The sequence below is a fragment of the Epinephelus lanceolatus genome, chromosome 19 (genome assembly GCF_041903045.1).
Source record: "Epinephelus lanceolatus isolate andai-2023 chromosome 19, ASM4190304v1, whole genome shotgun sequence".
NCBI classification, from domain to species: Eukaryota; Metazoa; Chordata; class Actinopteri; order Perciformes; family Serranidae; genus Epinephelus; species Epinephelus lanceolatus.
The window spans coordinates 31,008,409-31,029,577 of NC_135752.1; the positions used below are offsets into that span (position 1 = coordinate 31,008,409).

General features: G+C 41.1%; 1 protein-coding gene across 2 annotated transcripts in view; it reads left to right on the plus strand.

Annotated features, from left to right (window-relative positions):
* The window catches only part of igsf9a (immunoglobulin superfamily, member 9a), a 111,866-nt gene that overhangs the window by 31,397 nt on the left and 59,300 nt on the right, over positions 1 to 21,169 (plus strand). For both annotated transcript variants that reach the window (XM_078161863.1, XM_078161862.1), the window contains exons 4-6: positions 6,894 to 7,040; positions 12,489 to 12,637; positions 15,195 to 15,306. In XM_078161863.1, the coding sequence (XP_078017989.1) occupies positions 6,894 to 7,040; positions 12,489 to 12,637; positions 15,195 to 15,306 (408 nt within the window). The remainder of the gene's footprint in view (positions 1 to 6,893; positions 7,041 to 12,488; positions 12,638 to 15,194; positions 15,307 to 21,169) is intronic.

Sequence of the window (21,169 nt, forward strand, 5' to 3'; positions counted from 1 at the left end):
GACTCAAATCTAGAAAGATTTTGAGTCTGGCCCTCACCCTTACACCCTTACACCCTTCCTACCCAAGGAGCGGTACTAACTGAGGCATTTCGAATGCTGCCGCACGCAATTGGATAGCACGATGGCCAGTCAGAGCAAAAAACAAGGTGACATATTCATTGCAGTAAGCAAGTGGGGCTAACTGATATATTCTGCTTTTGCCGTATCCCATCAGCAAAACAGCAAAAACGTCCTTCCTGGAAACGAAGGCTTCTAGGGCAGTCTTCTGTTCCTCTCTCAAGGAAAAAGATAAGTGTAGTTGGCTTAGCGTTTCTTCCAAAGCTAAATTGAATGGATGTGGTCCTACAGCAGCTGCCATCTGGGCTGTTTCCTTTTCGACTCCTACGGCGTAGCGCTGTCGTCATCATGTTACGCCTGCCCAGAGCCCGCCTCTGTCAGATAGACTGATCTGACTGGTCCGATTGGCGATTCAGCAGGCTCTGCTCGTCAGGGCCAGATTCCCGTGCAGTGCAATTTTCAAATTTGGCATCTGGATTTCCAGGTTAGGTATAGAGGACTCTGATGTGAAAATTAAAGGGTTTTTTTGGGCCTAGTTGGGAGCAAAACTTATGTATTTGTACTCACATCGTCTGGGCAACTTATTTATCACCAGAACAGTATATATTATAAATGAAAACACAACAGTATTTGTTTTATTAATTGTCGAAGATTTTCTGTTATGACAGACAATAAAGTTTTCTGAATTTGAATCTGATTCTGAATTTAAAAAAAAAAAATTGAAAAAAGGATAAAGTTGTAGTTTCAAAACTGAATTTTGTCTTTGACCCTGTGTTCAACCACGAGCCCTCGCAATGATAGTCCCAAAGACAGAGCTTTTTCTCTGACAAGCAAAAATAAAATGTTCACTTGTGGAAAAACTCCAGTGATGCCTGGAGGGAAACAGCAACATAGGTGATAATATCTTACACCTTATTTTCTTGGATATTTTTGTCACATATAGGTTTGCAGTGATGTTTGTTGGGTAACATACATGTTGATGTTGGGTAATGTCAAGTCTGTGCTTGATGATGTGACAAGAGGATACGATACAGTACCTAGTTTGGGTGCAAAATCTGTCCAGGCTGACAAGCTGAGCACATCTGCAAGTCCAGCGAGCAGTCATATGCCTTTTAAACACAAAAGCAGCAGTAAGAAAGGAGAGAAACCAACTGGAGGAAAAGTTGCAAAGCTCACTACATTAGATTCCTTTGGCTTTTTGTAAACAGTTGCCAGTGGTGTGTGTGCACCTTATAACCAGTAACTAGCATGCACCAGGGCACGTCACAATAGCATGCATTGGGGCCTGTGGTAACTACCTTAGGGCACACAAGTCAGTACTGAGACTGATAGAATTCTATTTTAGCCAGTGATACCTGTCACAGTGCATCTTTGAGTGTCTTTGTTTTGGAGTAAATATCCACATAATCAGCAGCTGTACAGTCAGGAGGTTGTTGCTTTTCTTTATCCATGTTATTGTCATCTTCATCTTCCTCTGACTCTGTCTCAAAATCACTCTCCACTTTGGATGGTGTCAGTCACATCCTGCACTCTGTAGAGAAGTCCTCTCTGTGCCCAAGGCATTGTGGAATAGAATAGTGAAAATAATAAATAATAATAGATAATACAAATGAGTATTACATTGTAGTAGATAAACTGAAGAAATAGATGTGGACCAAGTGTTTTAGGGAAGAAGCAGATGGAGTATTTTCCATGTTAAATAATGTACTGCAATTTAATCCCAACCTTGTTTACACATATCACTGAATGCACACAAACCGGTCTGGCTGGCCCATTATGCCACAGGAACACATGCTTCTCCTCAGAGCACTCACATCCCCACTTCAAGGAACACTTCTCACCTGTTCCTGAACAATGCAGCAAGCACCCTCCAAAACACTGCAGAGCATTCAGAACCTGTTTCTGATGCTGCAAGCAGCTATTTGGGTAAACAAACAAATAAAGCCTGGAAATAAACAGATTCAGTTAAATATATATTTTAACTGATAAGATACAGATCAGGTTTCAAATACTGCAAACAGAAATCATTTATTAATTTACTCATCTCTGGTCTAAACTCAAACACATTTAGAACTTAGTTATGGTAAATCATCAAAAACATTACATTTCTATTGGTATATTTTTCCATATGTGAACATGTGAGAAGTGCAGTATCCCCACGCACTCTGACCCAGCATTATAAACTTGCAACATGGACATAACAAGCCTAAAATCAAATTTGCTAAATGTATTCCACCATAACTAAATATCTACATGCTCTAGACATGGTACTTATCACTGAAAATATATGTGAGACATTTTACTTGTGAATCTTTGACAAATGTGCACCAATAAAACAAAGTTTGCAGGTTGTGTGAGTTCAGCAAAGTTTAGCAAAAATGCACGTGTTCGGGAAGCACTGAGCATACGACTGGATTATACTGCACGAGTTGTGTGAGAGTTTGGTCCCTAATTAATCAATTAATCATTCTGCTTAATGCCTACACATGCAAGTAAGGAATTCAGTTTAAGTATTTAATGTAACACAGCATGACTAAATAATTTACAAAGAGTCATGTTGTGGGTGAAGTATTCCTTCCACTATTCTTGTAGGGGGTCTCTAGAGCAGTTTTATTGAATACAAATACAACAGAAATCAAAAGTAAGTAGAACGGGCATTTCCATTCAAATCATTGTAGCAGGGTGGTCAGAGTGACGGCCATTTTTATGTGTACCATGGCATTGCAGCTGTTGTAGCGGGCTAACTTCCATATAAACAAACCTACCTACAGCAAGTCACAAACTCACTGAGGTGAGGTTTTGCGGTAACGACCAAACAAGCAGTGGAACAGCATGTTTTCACTCAAGCAATATGTGACTTTTAAAATATCACCATAACTGTTTTGTCCCTGTTTCTTTTGTTGTTTGTTTTGTTGTTTGGTGTATTTGCATGTTTGTTAAAACATGATGCACTGAAGAACAGGTGAGAGCTGCTGCTCAGTGGACAGCTGAGACTGTGAGGATAAACAACATGTAGAGGCAGCACATTTTCACTTATAACTTAGTGAATTAAAGGTTTATTTCAACCAAAGCAGAGTTGGTGATTGTTGGTACAGTGGACTGACTAACTAGATGGCTAACAAGACTCAGTAAGACCCAGATCACACGGAAACTGCTTTGCAGGCTGCAAAATGCGAGGCCCACCGCACTTTGGTTAAAAAAAATGCTTGCTGTGCCTTTTTATTGTTTCCAGGAAACCGCCCCATCACATCCTTACACTAACCTTCCCATGTAATCAATCAACCACTTTTCTTCCACAGTAATTAGTATCTAGTTCCTAAAATGTTCAGGCAGAGGGTACTTGCTGTAGCTCTGGTTGAGGGTGAGAGTCTGTCAGCAAATAGTTTGTTGGGCACAGGGAAACGGAGATCTGTGTGGGTACATGAGACCCTAAAAAAGAGGGTGGATCACGAGGAGTACCACCAGTTGGTCCAGGAGCTTCGCCTCCATGATGGACGTTTCCAGGCATATTTAAAGGATAACTTCAGTATTTTTCAACCTGGGCTCTATTTCCCCATGTGTATGTGTGCGTATGATTCATGGGTACAACTCGTTCTAAAATTGGTTCAGTATTGAGGGAGGCGGATGCAGCCGGGAGCCGCGAAACGAGCTAAAACGGTAACAGGGGCAAATGCGTCCCGTATAAGTTTGCGCATTAAAAGTGCTATTTTTGCCACTGACCGGTTCAGATCACCAGTGTTATCTCTGTAAATAGCGTACTCAACGTTTCCCTTACCTCTGGGCTGTGTGACGTCATCTCACGAGAGCTTTGCTCCACTGTGTCTGTAGCTCTCTCTACTCGTGGGACAGCTGTTTTCTTGAGGAAGAGGTGTTTCGGGATTGGATGTCTTCTCTTCTTCGGCTGGCAGTAGTCATCTTGGGAGAAGTGAGCACTGCAGACCCGATGGTCTGCAAGGCGCAGTGTCTGGACAGGAGTGTTAGCATCCATTTGTAGCACAACTAGCCACAACTTCAGCATCTCGCCGTCGGACAAAGGCAGCCTATGAAAGCTGTACGGGGTGTTACGCGACATCCTGTTCTTGCAATTCGGATAAGCACAAACACGAACCATTGTTTTCAGTCGATGCAGTAAAACTCTCAATGTACTCTGGGACAACCAGCGCCACTCTGAGCGGCGCTCAGCATGGCTCCTGTGTTTTCTTCCGGCAACAAGCAAAGCTCTTGCGAGATGACGTCACAGCCCAGAGCAAGTGAAGAAGCTATTTACAGAGATAACACTGGCGATCTGAACCGGTCAGTGACCAAAAAAAGCACTTTTAATGCGCAAACTTATACAGGACGCATTTGCCCCCATATCTACCTCTCGGCTGCCGGCTGCATCTGCCTCCCTCAATACTGAACCAATTTTAAAACGAGTTGTACCTATGAATCATACGCACACATACACATGGGGAAATAGGGCCCAGGTTGAAAAATAGCAAAGTTATCCTTTAAGCATGACTCAGAGGCAGTTTGACAACCTGCTGTCTATTGTATAGCTGTATAGCTATAGGTATCCAGCAACTGCTATCACCAGTTTCTTCTAAACTTCATGTTGTGACCACCACAGAAGGTCCGCCTCTCAAATCATCTGACTGGACAATGGGGAAAAAAGATGGCGAAAAAAAGATGACGTGGGGCGCTTTTCTGCTCTGGTTTTAAGTTTTTTCTTTTCCAGGAGTTCAGAGTTCAGGGCAAAACACACCAGGCAGTGAGAGTGCAGAAACCCGAGGCACGTCGCAGCGCAAAAAACGCCAGCAAAAAGCTTCATTCTCATTAAAAACAATCACCAAAAGGCACCTCCAGCTGCAAAAACACTTTCTGTGTGATCAGGGCCTAGGATGGCTTTGGTTGGTTTTGGGTTTTTTTTCCTTTGAGTTGTACTGAAGTTTGTTTTACTATGAGTTAACAAGACAATTAGGCTGACATTAGTCTTGAGTTCGGTGAAAGAGAGAGACGTGGATTGGTGTACAGTTGTATTCTTTCTGTTTGATAAAGAAAGTAGGTGTAAGAATAATCCAAAGCAGAATTGTTTTTCTTTTTAACAATCAACAGCAGTCGGCATTTTCTTTGTGTATTTGTCAAATGACCTCAGCAAACAGTTCAGTGTCCTTTTTATTCATTGTTTCCATGACAAATACACTACATGCTCAAAAACACCTTATTCCCAAACCACAGGCATTAATCTGCTGCTCTCACTGCCTCTATTTGTTTTCCACCAGGGTTTGGAATCTGGCTGCAGAGATTTGCTCCCATCCAGCCACAGCAGCATCTGTGAGGTCCAACACTGATGTTGAGGGGGTGCAAATGATAATTGTGGGATACAGAATACATTTGTAAATTAAATTAGGTCCAAAATTAAATGAAAAAGCATTCAGTAACACAGTTAGCAGTGCTGCAGCACATTCTGTAATGTACATTATAATCAATAACTGCTAACAAAAACTGCGACAACAATGCATTCCCCTTTTCTTTTATCTTCATAAAAGCTTTGAATTTCTTGATTTTTCTTTGGTGGCTACAAGTGAGTTCGGATTAAAAGGAGCAGGGAAATGTTTGTTTTTATTTACGGCAACAATTCAAAGCTCAATTTACATAATTTAACTAAAATCTCCATTTGTTTGCACACGGAGAACTCACTAAAGCTTGTGTTGAATGCGTGCACACACTTGTTTTTACACTCTGACATGCACCGCACAAACACAGAAACACATACATTTCTCTCTCTCTTTTCTGCTCTCTCCCTCTCACACCCAATTTACCTTGCATTCAAATCTCATGCAGTCATGCGATTTGTTTTTTTTTTTTTTTTCAAATGGCAGCAGTCGTGGCGCTGGGTCAAGCTCTTACTTCACCTCCACCCTTTCCTTTCCTTTTATCTGGCTCCCAGTCACGTTTTCCACACAACATCCCTGCCTCAGCACAGCCTTTCCTCTAAGGTGCTATACTGACCTATATCACACTGAGCCAGTCAACATGGGGGGGGGGTAGGGGTCAAAGGGTAGGATTTTGAAATGCACTAATCCCCCGAGTGTTTGCTGATGTGTATTTTGCTCTACTTTAACCCTCCCTACCCTCCCTCCCCTGTGGATTTAGTCCCCTTTGGCGGCTTGGAAAAGTAAATAAGGTGTGTTATCGCTGCCAACATACCTAACTCCAACTTCCTGGTTCTTTCTCACTGTCAGGGCTGTCCCTCCCTGCCACAGTCACGAGAAATCAGAGCCTCTGTTAATAATTACCATCGCCACACAGCCATCCCAGCGGCACCGAGGCTTCCACGCCGCAATGTGTTTGCTGTTTTCATGTTTGTATTTCTGAGATGGTGCAGAGAGACGACCATCCTTAATAATGCTTTCATTGACAGTTTCTCTTCAGCCGTGTTGTTCCACGCTGCTAGGTCACTGCACAATTGTCTGTCTGATAAAGTGTGAAAACTAGAAGGACACAACAAGATGTGGGCTGCAGACTGGAAAAGATAAAGAGTTGATGTTGCGAGCTGCGCTCCGGCTCGAGGGAGCCGTCACCTGGCAACCAGGAGATCACATTTCTTTCGCTTGTGTGTGCATGTGTTTGCTGTTGTTTGTTTGTGTGTGTGTGTGTGTGTGTGTTTGGTGTGCGGCAGTTTCGGGCAACGTTTGAGGACAATGTTCTTTTGCAGCACAGCAAAGCCTCTCACTTTGAAAGTTACACACAGCTCAGACCTGATGACAAGTGAAATCAGCGTCACGTGCGGTAGGCCTGTCTCATGCCCTTCACGTCCACCCTTTCACCTTTTTACCTGCACTGTGTTTCTGCAGGGCGGGTGTCTCTGGTACGAGTCACTGACCTGAGGCTGGAGGACCTGCAGCTGGGTGACCAGGGCTTGTACGAGTGTCGAATCCTTTTACTGGATGAGCCCACGGATGAGCTGCAAAACGGCACCTGGACTGTGCTGTCTGTAACCGGTGAGGTTTTTGAAGAAGTATGTGTTTGTTTTTCTTTTGCTTCATGAGACAAAATCAAGGATCCCAATGCAAACAGAGGACAGGACTGAAACCTGTATGAACGATAAAAAACATCTGTTCTGGATATATAAGATGGCTCTCGCCTGGTGTGTCGATCAAAGCAGAGGAAGTCAGAATAGATGTCTTTGACTCTTCAGCTGTAATTCCACAACAAACAACAAAGAAAAGCCAGCCTCAATAGGAGTGTGTACACGGCTGGATATTGAACTTCAATTGAAATGTGTCCGCAACACCAAAAAACACAAAGAGCTTTTGTACGGCTGCTAGACAAAATCTAATATATGAAAAGTTTAGCTCTTTAATTTAAGAAAAGAAATGCTTGTTTTTCATTAAGTCGCATGTTTCAATAAATAAAAATGTCACTGGTCGGGTCTTTAAAGTAAAAAAATGAAACTTGTTTTCTCTTCTCTTTGTCTGTGAGGAAATATAAATGATGCAGCAGCCATTGTGCACGGCTTTCCATTTTTCAAAAGAGGATAATACATTTTCTATACATAGTTGGGGAAACATTGTCTAAACTTCAAGCCTCAGGGTGGGTGTTTCCCATGGAAGGGTTTGACTGACATCTGAGGGCTGGTGTTGCTAGGAGACCAGCTGTCAGCGCCTATGGATATAGCGCTGTAGCCTGCACTGTGATTTAAACATCTGTTCCTTTACAGCATTCGACATTTAGGAGGAGCCATTATGCTATTCAGTTTTTATTAGAAAGTGGAAGCTAGCAAGGCTTTCACTCACCTAGTGGAAGAATAGACTGGATTTTATTTTTAGTTTTTATTATTTATTATTTAAAAAGGTTTGTCCCATTGAGATCAAATATCTCTTTTACAAGGAGACCTGGCCAAGAATAGCAGCAACACAGAGTTTCAACAACAAATAAAGTTTGCATAACAGCACATCAAAGTGAGTTTCACAGAATAGCCTGGATTCAATGATTTCACCATGGTTTTAAACACATTCAAGGTCACCATGTGTTAAATCTTTAGATCACTTTGCAGATTGCTCCATGTTGTAGCTGCAGAGAACCTAAAAGTTATTTTCCCAAAGCAGTTCTGACTTCAGACACAAGACTCAAAAAGTCCTGTGAACATATATTATAACTTCCAAATTTCATGCTCAAGGGAGAAGATTGTTTGGGACCAAGCAGTGAGGCAACAAGGACAAAACCGTGGGTTTTTATTTACCCAAAAAGTGCATGAAAAATTACAAACCAAGAGATGAATAATGAGGCCTCCACACAAGGTCAACATAACTTAACTATACTAAATATAATAACTAAACAAGGTGTTAAGTGAACAAACTGACCTGTCAAAATGACACACGAGGGAGCATATTTACTGGCTTGGCCAAACCGAATAATGCCATGATAATAACCACGGCTCCACCAGGAAGGAACCTCCCCAAACAACCACGATAACTCAATGACAAAGAAACAGATGATTAATATCAAACAATTTCCCTGTGTAACCCTACAATGCTACAATATGTACACTTAAATTAAACAATGCAAAGTAAAAAGCAAATAAACAAATTCAGAATCAAACCAACTGTGTGATGAGAGAGTGTGGCTTGGGAAAACATAACCATGTGTGGCTGTGAACATGACAGTAAGGGGGGGATTAACTAAGAATAGCTTTGTAAATAAAAACTGAGGTGACTGAGGTGGCTTGTAAATAACATGATATTAAAGTTTACAAACCAGTTGGGTGGAAACAGTACGAAGTGTATACGCGTCTTGTGAGTAATGAACAAGACTTTAACAAATAAAGCAGACCAAATGTGTCAGAGATCCACAATTTGTAATGAATCTTTGAGCCCTGTGATACACGCTATCTAGCTTGTGAAGACAGCAAGCAGGGGCATTCATACACAACACATTGCCATATTCAATGACAGGTATAATGGTAGACTCCATCAATTTGTTTCACACAAAAAGAAAAGTAAGACTTATTCTGAAATAGAAGCCAAGTAAAAACTTCTCGAATGCTCCTTTAAAGGCAAGAGGTCATCAACTTAAAGGAGAGTTGCAGCTATAACTATGTTTCTATGAATTCTGGATAACCGCCATAGTTGTTGGTCACTTAAAATTTGGGTGAGAAGATTCTGTGGGAGCAGATTTTGTGATGACGTGCACATACACGAGATGGAGATATCCAGTGCTAAAGCACCGCTGTCTAGCTGTCAGGAATGATGAAACAGAACCCCTAGGTATTTAAAACTGGAAACCAACTCAATTCGTTGACCACTTCTGGTAACACTTTTCTAATCAGAATTAGCTGTTCTTGATTAAAAAAAACAAAAAACAAAAACACAACTTTGTTTTTTTCTGCATTTAGAGCAAGTTGCAGCTGTTCTTGTACTCTATGAAATGCATACTAGATAAATATTATACTATACTAGATAGTTAAAAGCCGTAGCAGGGGTGAGTGCAAAGCAATAAAGGACAGTATCATCAGCATAGAAAGGAAAGGCAGAGCTTGGTATATTCTGTCCAGTGCAATTTATGTTTATCGTAAATAATAAAGGGCCTGGCAGAGATCCTTGTGGTACCCCCTTGAGGACTTGCAGTACCCCCAGGGTGGCATCCTCTAACTTAATAAGATAATAATGATATAATAAAGATAGTCAACATTTCAGCTCCCCAAAAGTGAAGCCGCCTATGCTTTACCTTCCCTGTCACATGGCGGTTGATCTCGTCCTCTGCTTGAATCTTAAGGAGCTCCTGGACCTCATTGTTTTCCTAATTTGTGAATATTTTCAGGTGCTGCTCTTCTTCATTGAGTTCACTGCTAACGGTATAGTGTAGATGACCTGGTTTAAACTGTCAGTGTAATGTACGGGGTGCGTGAGTGGATATGGACTGTTAGCTAAATGGTCTAAGTGACTTCAGTCATGGTTTGGCATGATTCTGGCCAAATTAGGTTATGTGAGGAGAAGCAATTGCTCTCTGAGCTGTGTGTCTGACTGGAATTGGAATGGATGGAGAGTACCCACAGTGCCACCAAATGCTTGTTTGTCACACAAGTCTTTGGCTTTTCTGTCGACATTGAAAGACCCTCAAATGTGCAGCTCCATGTCTAAGCTTCTCTTGTTTCAAGTCTTGTTTATGCTTAGGCAAGCGCTAATTTTAAAGAATGTTTTGCCATGCAAACATTGCATTTGCAAATTTATACTTGTTTTAAATCATTTATATTAATCCCATTTATGATTTTACAAACATAACACATCATCAAAACCTCACACCTGTCCCATCCATGGGTCTGTCCTGCTGGTTATCCCTTTTTACACAGATATTGATTCGGCACTGTTACTACCTCTGCTACTGGCTTTAAGGCGAGAAAACTGTCACCCTGCTCTTCGATTGTACCTCTGATAAAGAATGGCAAGTTGGAATAATTGCGTGAAATTTCGTCCTTGAACAGACGGTACAAAAGGGGCGCTTATTGACAATGTCATTTCAACACCTGCTGAGTCATTGTTGGCACTCTCACGGTGTTGTGTTCGCCCCACATTATACAAAGGAGGGGTTTACCTGATGTTAACTGTGTCTCTTTCTTGGGTCCCTCTGTAGTGATGGAATCTCAGTCCAAACCAAGAATTCACTGTCACTGCAGAGAAATAAATAAAACATACATTTATTCTGTATGTCTGATTCTCTTTTTAGCTAAGTACATTTTTATTTCAATTTGACATTAAAGCTTCACTAAGCAGGATTGCACTTTGGTGGCAGCAAAGATGACTAAGTCTTAAAGTCTTTATTATCCAGAAATTATGTAGATCCTGTATTTCAGGTTGTCATTCCTGCAGTATTTCAGCAACTGTCCATATCTTAGCTAATTAATGCAGATCAGTGAGTTCCCAATACACGTGGATATTCAGTTCCTCATTAAGCAGTTTAGTTAAATGTGTACTTTTATCTAAAAAATCTTCTTTCTGCACCTTATGCCCATCTGATCTTTTATTTTATTCCATCTATTCTGCAGCACTGCTCATGTCTTACTGTACGTATAGCACCTGTTTAAACTCAAACTTTTGAAAAGTTATAGAACAGCTTTTCCAAAAACTTCTATTTTAAAGACTTTTTTTCACACCGTCTAGACAGATTAGGGAGTTTGGATAACTTTTGGCTTTCTTCATGTAGTTTTTGGGAAGGAATCATCTCTGAATAGAGTTGTCATCATACGTATTGATAGGTTTAAATAATAAATCTAAATATGAAATATGCATCATTATTTTTTCTGCTTTGAAGTTTATCCTTATTTGGGGGAAAAAACCTCTGCCATGACTCTACGTGCAGACATACAGAACAAAGTATCAGTGCACGCTGCAGATCAAAGCCAGGCGAGACAGTTTCACCGAGTTGGTCTGTGTGCGTCAGGTTAGAGATGAGAATTATAATAGATTATGACTGTGTACTTGAGGCTTTGGGTGTAACATCACTGACGTGCCCTGCAGGTATGCTCTTCACATCCCATTGTTTGCACTCTGCCTCAATATTTGAGATTGTCAGTGGCCTCCACAGGCTGGAAATGCAGAGCTCAAAGAACGAAATCTATTTACATGCAGGAGCTGATTTATTTATTTATTTTTTTTTTTTAAAAGGGACCAGGAGTATTTGGCAGGTTATTTTCTAATTATAGAGCAGAATTTCACCAGGTCTCTCCTGTGTACAAACACTAAAACAAACATCTCAGCCTGTAATCCAGATAAGAAAAGAAAAATGACTCTTATTCCTGTAAAACAAACTAAAATACTGAAGCCATTTTCAAACCTTTTCTCTGGTTATTTATTATACACGAGTTCAGTAAGGGTATGAGTCAGAGGAATTGAAATAAAATATTGAAGTTGCAAGGGGTTTGTTTATGTTTGGAGTTGGACGTTGGATAAAAAAGGCTCTCTGTATGCTCTCTGATGAGATCTGAGCCTTAAAAGTGGCAGCAAAACGCTCACGCTCGCAGATCTAAAAGGCAGCGTAAACTGACATTTTCACTTTGGAATGTGAAATAATAATGTAAGTTGATGTCAGTAAACTGAACGCAGGCTGCCGCTGTTTAACAAACAAGGCCGAGCTGCTGTCACGCTGTATATAAATTGATAAAAAAGGGATGAGGGAGACAAAGGAGTTATTGTCAGCTAGTCCGGCTTCTCTCTTTGCAGTTTTCCTCTTATTGCTGCTGCTTGGAAGACAGTGTGGATCTTGCTTTAGATTTCTTTTTAGCTGTAGACAGTGAAGTGTCCATATGTAACATTAGTTTTATTCGCCTCAATTCACCTCTGCTGGGAGACGTTTTCTGATTTTGTCTTGTGAATCTTAAACAATAGATATTTTCCTCATGTATAGATGAGTAGACCTGTTTTAGTTAAATGTTTTTCTCATGTTTTGTTCAATAGCCCCTCCCATGTTCACTGAAGCCCCGCCCCCTGTGATTGAGGCTCTCGTTGGAAGTTCCGTCTCTCTTGCCTGTGCTGCCAATGGCAATCCCACTCCGACCATCACCTGGTTAAAAGATGGCAGCGTGATTCCAAGAAGAAATTATCAGGTATGTTAATATGGTTGTGTGTGCATTGTGTATGAATATAAGGAGTTTGTTAATGTGTCTCTGTATCTATCATATATATATGTCTATGTACTGTATCGTCTGTTTGGAAAAAACGACGTTTGATCAGTAGCCGTCAGCGTCAGTCACCGACACACAGAGGCACCCTTAGCAGTTGTATAAGACGCACCTGGCGGCAGCAGTTTTGACTCCCTGGGTAACTACTGTCATATAAAAGGCTAAAACACACCGGCAGCAAATAGTGCACGTCAAAAAATACACCCCTATTATTTTCAATGTACAACCCCACACCGGCAGCATCTAGATACGCATCAGCACTCATGGTCACACTGCCCTGTGGCACTTTACGCCACTGTCTTTTTTCCAGGCTGGCCACCCCTTGAATTTAATGCATTTTCCCCCAATCACTCATTGCTTGTACATGCCAGCTCCTGTAACAGCTCCTCTTCTCTGCTCCTATGGCAGCTTGACTCCTCTCCTCACCATAGATGCATACAGAGAACTCTGTTGTTGTTGCTTTCTCGTGTAAAACAAAGAATGGATGAGGAGAGACCTGTTGTTGAGGTCAAGAAATATCCTGAGCTAAAGGACCCACAATCTCATCATTATAAAGACAATAGCCAGAAAGATACTGCCTGGTGAGTCATAACTCTTTGAGTGAGAAATCAACTTTATTGATTTTAAGCTATCACAAAGGTGGAGGAAGTACAGATCTTTCAGTGAAAGTAGCAACTTTGTGTGGTCGTCTATTGACAAGCCGCAGCGTGAAGCATCTAGTGTGTGCTAGGGGGAGCACATGGCACGTGTTACCTGACACACGGCACCGTGGCGGCACCGATGTGTTTTCAGCTTAAAAAGTGGGAGAGTCTGCATAAGGTGGGAGGGGGTGGTGGTGGATGGGTCAAACAAACTATGGATGATCACCTGGGAGTCCCTCTGGACTTGTCCTGCGTGAAACTGAAAGTCGAAGTTATTTTTAAAACAACATAGTGTGCTAATATGTGCAGCATGCTACGCTAGTGATGTATGTCACGTGATGTCACATTGTGTTAGTAACGACCACGTTACTTTAAGCCAAACCATGATGTTTTCCTTTAAACCTAACCATGGGCTTTTGTTGCCTAAATTCAAGAAAGTAAATGAAAAAGCGTAATTTTAACCTTGGTTGTAGGGGTTATTTTGAAAAAAGACTGTGCGCATTTAACATGTGGAAACTGTGTGTTTCCTGTGAAAACGAAAGCTTATTTCAAAAAGACACAAAGCATACAGGGGGCGTAGCCAGGCTAACCAGACTAACATTAAGGTAAACTACTTGCTTGTTGGTGCTAGCTTAAAGGGACAGTTCACCCTAAAATCAAGAATACATATTTCTCCTCTTACCTGCTAGGTGAGGTATCAGATTCTTGGCTTCTTCTGCCTGGTGATGAGATTGGTGGGTGTAGTTTGGTAGAAAGAAAATAGGGTAGCACTTTACTTGAAGGTATCTACATAAGGGTGACATGACACTGTCATAACTATGACATGACACTGTCATGAACTTGTCATAAACATTATGTACATGTTATAAACGTTTATGACTGCTGTCACTATGTGTCATTCGTTGTTTGTAATGACAAGTTGATATTGTTTGGGTTGTCTTGATTATGACAACTTGACATTAATCAAAGTGACATTACCAGAAGTTGTCTTTGTCATGACAGGTTGACATTAAATTTGTTTGGGATGTCCTTCTTATGACAACTTGACATTAACCAGGATGACATTACCAGAAGTTGTCTTTGTCATGACAAGTTGACATTGTTTGGGTTGTCTTGATTATGACAACTTGACATTAATCAAAGTGACATTACCAGAAGTTGTCTTTGTCATGACAGGTTGACATTAAGTTAGTTTGGGATGTCCTTCTTATGACAACTTGACATTAACATAAAGACATCTTCTGGTAATGGCATCCTGGTTAATGTCAAGTTGTCATAATAAGGACATCCCAAACGAATTTAATGTCAACCTGTCATGACAAAGACAACTTCTGGTAATGTCACTTTGATTAATGTCAAGTTGTCATAATCAAGACAACCCAAACAATGTCAGCTTGTCATTACAAAACCTAATGACACTTAGTGACAGCAGTCATAAACATTTATGACCTGTACATAATGTTCATGACAGGTTCATGACCGTGTCATGTCATAGTTATGACAGTGTCATGTCACCTTTGTGTAGATACCTTCAAGTAAAGTGCTACAGAAAATAGTTCCTACATGAAACGGCTCACAACAACGTCAGTGGATTATCTTGAGTAACCAGGTCATGATTGAAAAGTGGTACATAAGTACAGTACTTGAGTAAATGCAGCATTCCACATCTATTCATCTATCATCTCTCCTATGTATCTGTCTGTATATATGTACATCACATGTACAATATGTGTGCACCTGTCTGTGTATCCTACACCTACCTATCTAATGTATGTATCTATGTGCACTGTTCACATCCATGTGCCTCTCAGTCTATCTGCCGTGTCATATTTATTTACCAGGAAGGAGCCTTATCTCTGCGAGCAGCGAGCATGCAGTCAGCAGGACAGTACACCTGCCACGCCTCCAACTCTGAGGGAAACGTGACTCGCGTGACGAGAGTGAAGATCAAAGGTCAGTTGTTGCCTGTCTGTCTGTCTTTCTGTGTGTGTGCCTGCCTGTCTGCCTGTCTGTCTTTCTTTCTGTGTGCCTGCCTGCCAGTTCCTTCAGTCTCTGTGATGTGTGTGTGCCTGACTGGCTGGGAGCCACCCAAATTTACATTTCTGTTTCTCCTTCTTGCATCATATGACAGAGTGGTTACAGAAACTCCAGCTGAATTCAACTCTCATTCTATCCCTGTGTAGATAATATTGATATCATGATATGAGACAGGATTTCAACTGGGATTTTTTGGAGTTGCTTTGTCGTGATAAAGCTTTGTGTTTTGCTCAATTTGAAGCCGGTATTTCAGAGATGGGAGTTCTTTTTCCGGGGCTCACCAGGCTGCCGTAGCTGACTGAAATGAAACATCTTTTTCTGGTCATCAGATTCACATTATTAATCATTTTTTATTCTAAAAATGTTCCTGGTTGAGTGAAAAATTTACATTTCTCTTGAGGTATTGAGGAAAATATATCATGAGATGTGATGTTTCCAGCACTGACGGATTCATAGAAGTTTGCAGATTTCCAAATTAACTGTCCGATGTGAGGACGTACACATGTAGAATATGCAAATATGCCACTGTGTATCATAGGATTACACCGACACAGCGCTGCATAATACATTGTGGAATTTATTTCTGACTTCTTCCTGTACTCCTACTCCTACACCTACTGCTGATTTTCTCCGGAGAAAAGGGACTCGTCTGGAGCGTGGTGCATGGGGAAATATTTTGTTTTTGGCACAACGTCTCCTCGAGGCTTCACTTCATTTTGGAATCTCTCAGATGCAGTGGTCACATTTTGAATAATAATCAACACCATGAGCACATACCGCCCTAACACTGTTCAGTCTAAGTCACATTATCTGAGCTTTGGCTGCGTTTTTGCGCGGCGTTGCCACATGGATGGATTACAGGAGACTAATAGCTGATCTGGATGAAGTCAGTCTAAAAGCCTTAAGTAACCTCTAAATTGTCACTCATGCATATACCCATCACGCATTTTAAGGTTATAAATCCAATCTGTAATGACTGCTGTGGAGATCATGTGGTTATTTATACATGAGGCATGTGGTATGTCAAGCCTCCTGTATTAGCTCTTTGCAAATAGCACACGTGTTGGAGTTCGGCACGCTACGGGGAAGAGATAAATGTGACATTTTAGCAGCATGTTGTAGTAGCTGTATGTGATTGGTTTCCAAGGAGATAACATTGGTATATTTGAGACTATTGAGTCTCAGTGATATTATGAAATAAGCTTTTATTCAACTTTTTTGTTTTGTCTTTGAAAAGGTTTTCCTTGACAGCTTTTTCAGTTGCTGTGGCGTAATTGTCAAATGAAAGTCATGATTCTCGGCGTGCCGTGTGTACATTGATTGTCAGATCTACAGCTCATTCACTCAAAACAGTATGCATTTCTCATTGTTCCCACTGATGCACTTACTTTTCCTTGGTTTGCCTTCCTCCCAAGCATGTATCGGCATGCTTATTGTATAAATCTATTGCTTGTTGTATAAATCATGACCTTTCAAACATAAACGCTGCATATTTTCACTTATTTCATCCAGCATTATGTAAATGCCACATGAACTGATAGCAGATGAATCTTCACATCCAGATAACATGTTTATTCTCAAGCTTCAGTGCCACTTATCACATTTACGCCACAGAGGGCACAAGTGATGATTTTCTCTGAGTTTGCTGTTGTTTGGTCGTTAAGCCGAGACTTGATTCCAGTTTAATGTCTCTATATAGTATGTTACTGATCTTCAATGTCCAATAGCTCTCCAATCTCACAGCTCCATAGCATGTGAAAACAAATCTGCACCCTCCTTATTGCATCTTTGATATGTAGAAGATATTAAGGGTAGAGTTGATAGTAAGATGGATTAATTTATGTCTCCTGGTTGTGAGTCTTTCAGCATCTAGTGGTGAGTGCTCAAAATCTATCTTACTATATAATGATGAAAACTCTCTCTGTGGGTGTGTGTGTGTGTCTGTTCCACGTTTTTCTCCTCACTGACTTGGTCAATCCATGTGAAATTTGGCACAGTGGTAGAGGGTCATGGGAGGATGCCAATGAAGCAATATTACATCAATTGGCCAAAGGGGGGCGCTATAGCAACCGATTGAAATTGCAAACTTTGAATGGGCATATCTCATGCTCCGTATGTCGTAGAGACATGAAACTTTGCACAGAGATGCCTCTCCTCATGAGGAACAAATTTGCCTAAGAACCCGTAACTTCCGGTTCCATAGATTTTCCGCCATTTTGAATTTTTTGAAAAATACTTAAAATCGATCTCTTCCTAGGAAGTTTGACCCATCTGCATGAAACTGGGTGAACATAATCTAGGGACCAATATCTAAAGTTCCCTCTTGGCAAAAGTTGGAAAACTTACTAAAACTGAGCTTCTATAAGGCAATGAATATTGCGGAGGGCGTGGCTCATCACATAAAGGTGTATAACATCTCAAGGGTCTCACCCATCACCACGCAACTTTGTAGGCATATGACCACACATAATCTGAGGGGACCCCTCTATTATTGACCCCATCAAACAAAATGGGGGCGCTAGAGAGCTAATTTCTTATCTAGGCCTAACTGCCATATGGATTTTTACTAAACTTGGTAGATATGTAGAAGAGGACGCCTCAAGGTGACTGGAGAAATTTAACTCTAATTGGCAACTGGGTGGCGCTATAACAACAGAAAAATGCTTAAACATGGCTAAAATGCGACCGATCGCTGTGGCTCCCCCTGTGGACCAATGTTGTTGTTTTTTTCTAATTTTTGGTATGACTAAGTCATGGTATGGTATGCTGTACATAATCACAGAAACTGTCAGTGTGTCATTCTGTCAGTCAGTCATTCTGTCTGTCCCACGTTTTTCTACTCACTGACATGGTCAATCTATGTGAAACTGCACATAGGCATTGAGGATTGGCATAGGTAGAAGGTGGCAAAGCTACCAATGGGTATGGACTAGTTATTATGTAAAAGTGAAATTACTCTCATGTAAAAGTGACAATGAGCGTTTGAAAAACCCACTCAGGTTAAAATAAAAAAGTAGCTAGTTAGAGTCAAACAGTTCAAGTTGCTTCACATTTTAATATTTTGAGGATGTGTGGGCCACTGCAAACTGATGAAAAAGCAGCTCTTGTTGATGAAACATGTTTTAATGAAGTCGAGCAGGTAGACTAATCAAAAAAGTAAGGAAAGCCCATCCAACTGAGATATGAACAATCTCCCACTGTCATCTCCTCCTCTCTGGCCTCTCTGCCTCATTATAACATCAAAGATTAAAGACGAGATGAAGTGAAAAATGCCTTTTTAACCCTTTCAGATCACATCCCTAGCCATACTGTGCACATATTTAACAGAACATGCAAAAACATTTACAAAAAATCTATTTCCTCATATTCTTATATTACAATCCATCATATGACGTGTGCTTGCACAGTGGTGAGGTGGTAGTTGATGAAGTGGGTGTGCCACTTGATAGATGGGTCGGTTACCACGGAGGCAGTTGGTATAATTTCCTATATATTCCAGTGGCTTTTTGGCTGATAGGTGTGTACACTGTAAAGTGCCAGAAAAATAGATGGGTATACCTTGTATATCTGCGTATACCCTTCACTACACCATTGTCATTATGTAAGCTTCTACCAGCCAATATCATGACATCCACCTATCAATCAATCTGCAGCATTTTGCTGCACAGAGATAAGATTTATTAAGCTAGCAAGCAACAGCATGCTACATTGTTGTGTCTTCGTTTCCCCAAAATACCATGGCTAGAAAATGTATTCACTTGAGGAAAGTTGTATCTGTGACAGCACCAAATTATGAACAAGGCATTTTGCAGTGGACTGCTTTAGCAACTGGAGCATGCAGTGGACTTTGTCTTTCTCTCACTGACGGATATGAACATCCAGTCGCTGGATATACTTGATTTACACCATCAGGGATATGTTAGATATGGAAACCAGACAGTGTCAAAATGCTGATTCATCTGAACTTTAAAGTTACACATGAAAAATTACCATAGCTAATTTTAACTACCTAATTACATTTTCACCTTCAGTATGTATAATTTACTTCAATCTGCTTGCAGAGGTTAAAGAGGACTTTTTAAAAGCAGAGATCTCAGTGTTATTCCAGAGGCACAACACTTCATGTAACTGCTGCTGTTTTTCCGTATTTGTTAAAAAGTTGGCCAGATGTGCTCCATCATCATCGCATCATGGTCTAAAGACAGGTGGGACCTTTCCCAAACCACCCCCTCTTACACCCTCTTCTGAACCACTTCCACTCCATTTCCACATTCACACAGAGGTCAAGGTCAAGGTCAAGGTCAAAGTTATTTATATGGCACATTTAAAAACAACCAGAGTTGACCAAAGTGCTTCACAAGCATAAAAGAAACTAACAAAATACAGAAGCACAGGGCAAACAAACAAAAACAATATGTGGACTCAAGATGTCAAAGATCAGCTCACATGTCTTGAAAGATTCAGCGGTCTGAGCAGTTCTTATCTGCATGGGTAAACTATTCCTAAAATTAGGAGCAGCCACGGAAAAGTCTAGATCTAGGGACATCCAGCAACATCTGACTGGATGACCTCAAAGCTCTGACAGGTGTGTGGATGTGTAAGAGCTCGCATAAATAAGGAGGTGCTGTGCCATTTAAAACCTTAAAAACAAGCAATAAAATCTTAAAATCAATCATGAAGCCGACAGGAGGCCAGTGAAGTGAGAACAAGACTGGGGTGATGTGCTCATGTTTTCTTGTTTTAGTTAAAATCCGAGCAACAGCATTTTGCACTAACTGCAATCCACGGAGTGACGACTGGTCCAGACCCACATAAAGAGAGTTACAGTCGTCAAGCCGAGTTGTTACGAAAGCATGTATGATTCTCTCAAAATCCTTGTAAGACAGATACGGCTTGACTTTGGCCAGAAGTCTCAGCTGGAAAAAGCTGGTTTTGACAACAGAGCTAATTTGCTTTTCGAATTTAAACGTACTGTCAAAAACCACGCCCATATTTTTAACAAATGGTCGAATGTATGACCCTAAAGGGCCAAGAGTGGCAGCACTTCCATCCAGCTGATCACAACAACCAAACACAATAACTTCAGTCTTATTTTCATTCACGCACAGAAAGTTTTTAGATCTCTCAAACAGTTGAACAGGGGTTGCAGTGAGTCTCTATTATTCGTAACGGCAAATAAACGTGCACATCGTCCGCAAAACGATGAAAGGAGATATCATCATATCAGAGGGTCCGCCACACTGAGTGCCATCCCAAACCAACTAGTGAGGAGTGGAAGTGAGTTACACAACCCTCCGACAGCGAGTCTGCACCGATGCCTGCTCACTGACCATGTACAACAACGTGATGCGTTCGTCATGGGAGACGCTCTGTACAAATAAAGTTTCACAATTAGCCTAATAAACACATAAATACATTGTATAAAGGATGAAATAGATCCTTCTCTAGGAAGGATATCTATTCATCCATTTCAGTAACCGCTTATCCTCTTGAGGGTCGCAGGAGGGCTGGAGCCTATCCCAGCTGACATTAGGTGAGAGGCAGGGTACACCCTGGACAGGTCACCAGACTATCACAGGGCTGACGCATAGAGACAGACAACCATTCACACTCACATTCACACCTATGGACAATTCAGAGTCATCAATTAACCTGCATGTCTTTGGACTGTGGGAGGAAGCTGGAGTACCTGGAGTAAACCAACACTGACATGGGGAGAACATGCAAACTCCACGCAGAAGGGCTCCCTCCTGGGTTTGGACCCAGGACCCTCTTGCTG